The following is a 2,305-nucleotide window of genomic DNA, read 5'->3' as shown; positions in this document are numbered from 1 at the left end:
GCTCCATAAAAAAAAAAAAAAAAAAAAAAAAAAGTGCCCATGGCAACTGTTGTTGGAATCCCAGAACTGGGGGCCTGAAAATCACACTGTGCTGTTCGGACAAGATAAGGACTGGAAAGAGGAAGGTATTAGAGACATCAACTTAAATAGTGACGATAAAAAAGATGTTTTTAAGAGGCGACACTTGGATGAGAACAGGAGAGGAAGAGTAACAGTTGGCTGGCTACAGGTCAAAGGAGTATGATGACGGTGATAATGAAGAATTGCTTGAGAATGCAGAAGAAGAGGAGAGACTTCAGTATGTTTCTAGACTGCAAAGAAAAAGCCAATTGAGGGGCTGGCAGGTGGCATGGTGGTTAAGGGCGCTGGACCATGGTTCCAGTCCCGGACCGGTGGTTTTCTCTCTCTACCCCCTCTCTCCCTTTTCCTCTCTGGTCAAATTAAAATAAATAAATAAAGTTAAATAAAATATTGAAAAAAAAAAAAAAAAAAACCAGTTGAAAGGCCAAAGACAGGCACGATATGGGATGACAAGTGGAGGGAATTCTCAGGAGAAGAAAGGCCTTGTGCACTGAGACTGGAGGGTTGGAGCATGCATTCGCGTGACTTATAGAAAATTTGATCCGTTTGAACTAATACTCTGCCTGAATCTCCCTGTTGCAGATTCCCGCTTCCTTTGTCAGCACACAGCTCACTGAGCGTGGATTTGCTCTCTGCACCTGTAGGAACATCGCACTTAAACCATGGGAAGCGGCACATCCGCCCAGCATCACTTCGCTTTTCAGAATGCAGAGAAAGGTATGTGTTTCCCACTTTCAAATCCAGCCGCGGGTGCCCCAGAGCCCAGGTAGCTTAGGAAGAAGCTTCTTGGGGTGGACGTAGAAAATCATTACATTTACCCTCGAGCCAACTTGTGGAAATCTTCTCCTCCTCCTTGTGACGTGATCAGTTGAACTTATTTGACAGAATTAGAATTTGCTCAGGGAGTTAGTGTTGTCCATTGGGGTTTATCCCAAACTGCACTTGTATCAGTGAATGCAATAAGGTTGTGAAAAGAGGCGACGAAAGAGCATTCTAGATGGAGGGTGCAAAAGGAGGACTTTTCAGAGTAGAATGGGCTCCGGCTGCTGAGGTAGGCAGAATCCAGATCCCGGAGAGTCTTCTAGAATTTTACATTTTATTCTAAAGACATGAAAACTATCAAAGAATTCAAAATAGGGAACTATGTAATAAGATTTACATATGTAAAAGATTCTTCTGGCTTCTGTGAAGAAGTGATTGGATAGGTAAGAGCAGAAGAAGGAAGAACAGCTTAGGAGACACTGAAGTCATCTAAGCAAGAGATGATGACATTTGGTCCAGTGGGTGACAGTGGAGATGGTGAAAAGAGGGTGAACTCCCATAATATTCCAGAGGTGGGATTGACAAGATCCAGAAGATGAATGGGTGAGGGAGAAGGCTGGCTTTCAGGATTCTGGCTAGCAAGACTGGGTGGGTGATGCCAATTACCAACAGAAACCTAGTGGAAGAGAACTAGGTTTGACTAGGTGGAAGCCAGTAAGTTTACACACACCGACTTGAAGTGCCCCTGGGAGAAGCAGGTGGAAGGGTGGAGAAGGCCGTTGCATATTCAGATCTCATTTTTGGAGGAGAGAGTGGGCCAGAGATAATTCCTTTAGAAGGCATCAGAGTATACATGGTTGTTGAAGCCATGAGAGTCATTGAGGTCAAGGCAGAGGAGGGACCAGTGCCTGGGACAGATTCACGAGAGGTGCCAGTACTTAAGCATCGGGTTGACAAGGATGAGCCAGAAAAGAAGCTGAGAAAAAGCAGCCAGATATGTAGGAGCAAAACAAGGAGCAGAAGTCAAGAGTATTTTAAGAGTACAGAGCAGGGGTTTTATAGAACTTGACAAAGTTTTTAATTTTTTTTTTAGAATTATTTTATTTAACTTTATTTATTATTATTATCATTATTATTTTTCAGTTTGATCAGAGAGAGACAGAGAGAGAGAGAGGAAGTGAGAAAGCAAGCCACCAGGTCCGAGGCTTGAACCGTGGTCAGCCATGTGGGAGTCCGGCGCCTTTAACCACCACACCACTTGCTGGCCCCAGAACTTGACAAAGTTTTATAGAATTCGACCGGTAGAGCTTCAACTTCACTTATTATTTAGTGCATCCCTTTGAGAAGCACAAATAGTGGGAACTTTGTTTTGTTTTGTCTTGGTAGGAAATCAAAGCTTGCTTTGCTTGAATGCCTCCCCTCCTCTCTTTTCCTACACCGTCATCTTTCCTCGTAGGGAAAC

At 43.7% G+C, this 2,305-nt stretch overlaps 1 protein-coding gene across 1 annotated transcript in view; it reads left to right on the top strand.

Moving 5' to 3' along the window:
- The first annotated feature begins 485 nt into the window (after nt 1–485).
- The window catches only part of PPEF2 (protein phosphatase with EF-hand domain 2), a 31,957-nt gene continuing 30,137 nt past the window's right edge, over nt 486–2,305 (top strand). Inside the window, exon 1 of the mRNA XM_006142946.3 lies at nt 486–798. Within this exon, the coding sequence (XP_006143008.1) occupies nt 744–798 (55 nt within the window). The 5' untranslated portion in view covers nt 486–743. The remainder of the gene's footprint in view (nt 799–2,305) is intronic.

This window comes from Tupaia chinensis, unplaced genomic scaffold (assembly GCF_000334495.1).
Source record: "Tupaia chinensis unplaced genomic scaffold, TupChi_1.0 Scaffold000086_1, whole genome shotgun sequence".
Lineage (NCBI taxonomy): Eukaryota > Metazoa > Chordata > Mammalia > Scandentia > Tupaiidae > Tupaia > Tupaia belangeri.
Note: the sequence above shows the minus strand (reverse complement) of the source record. Positions and strands in the feature narration are given on the sequence as shown.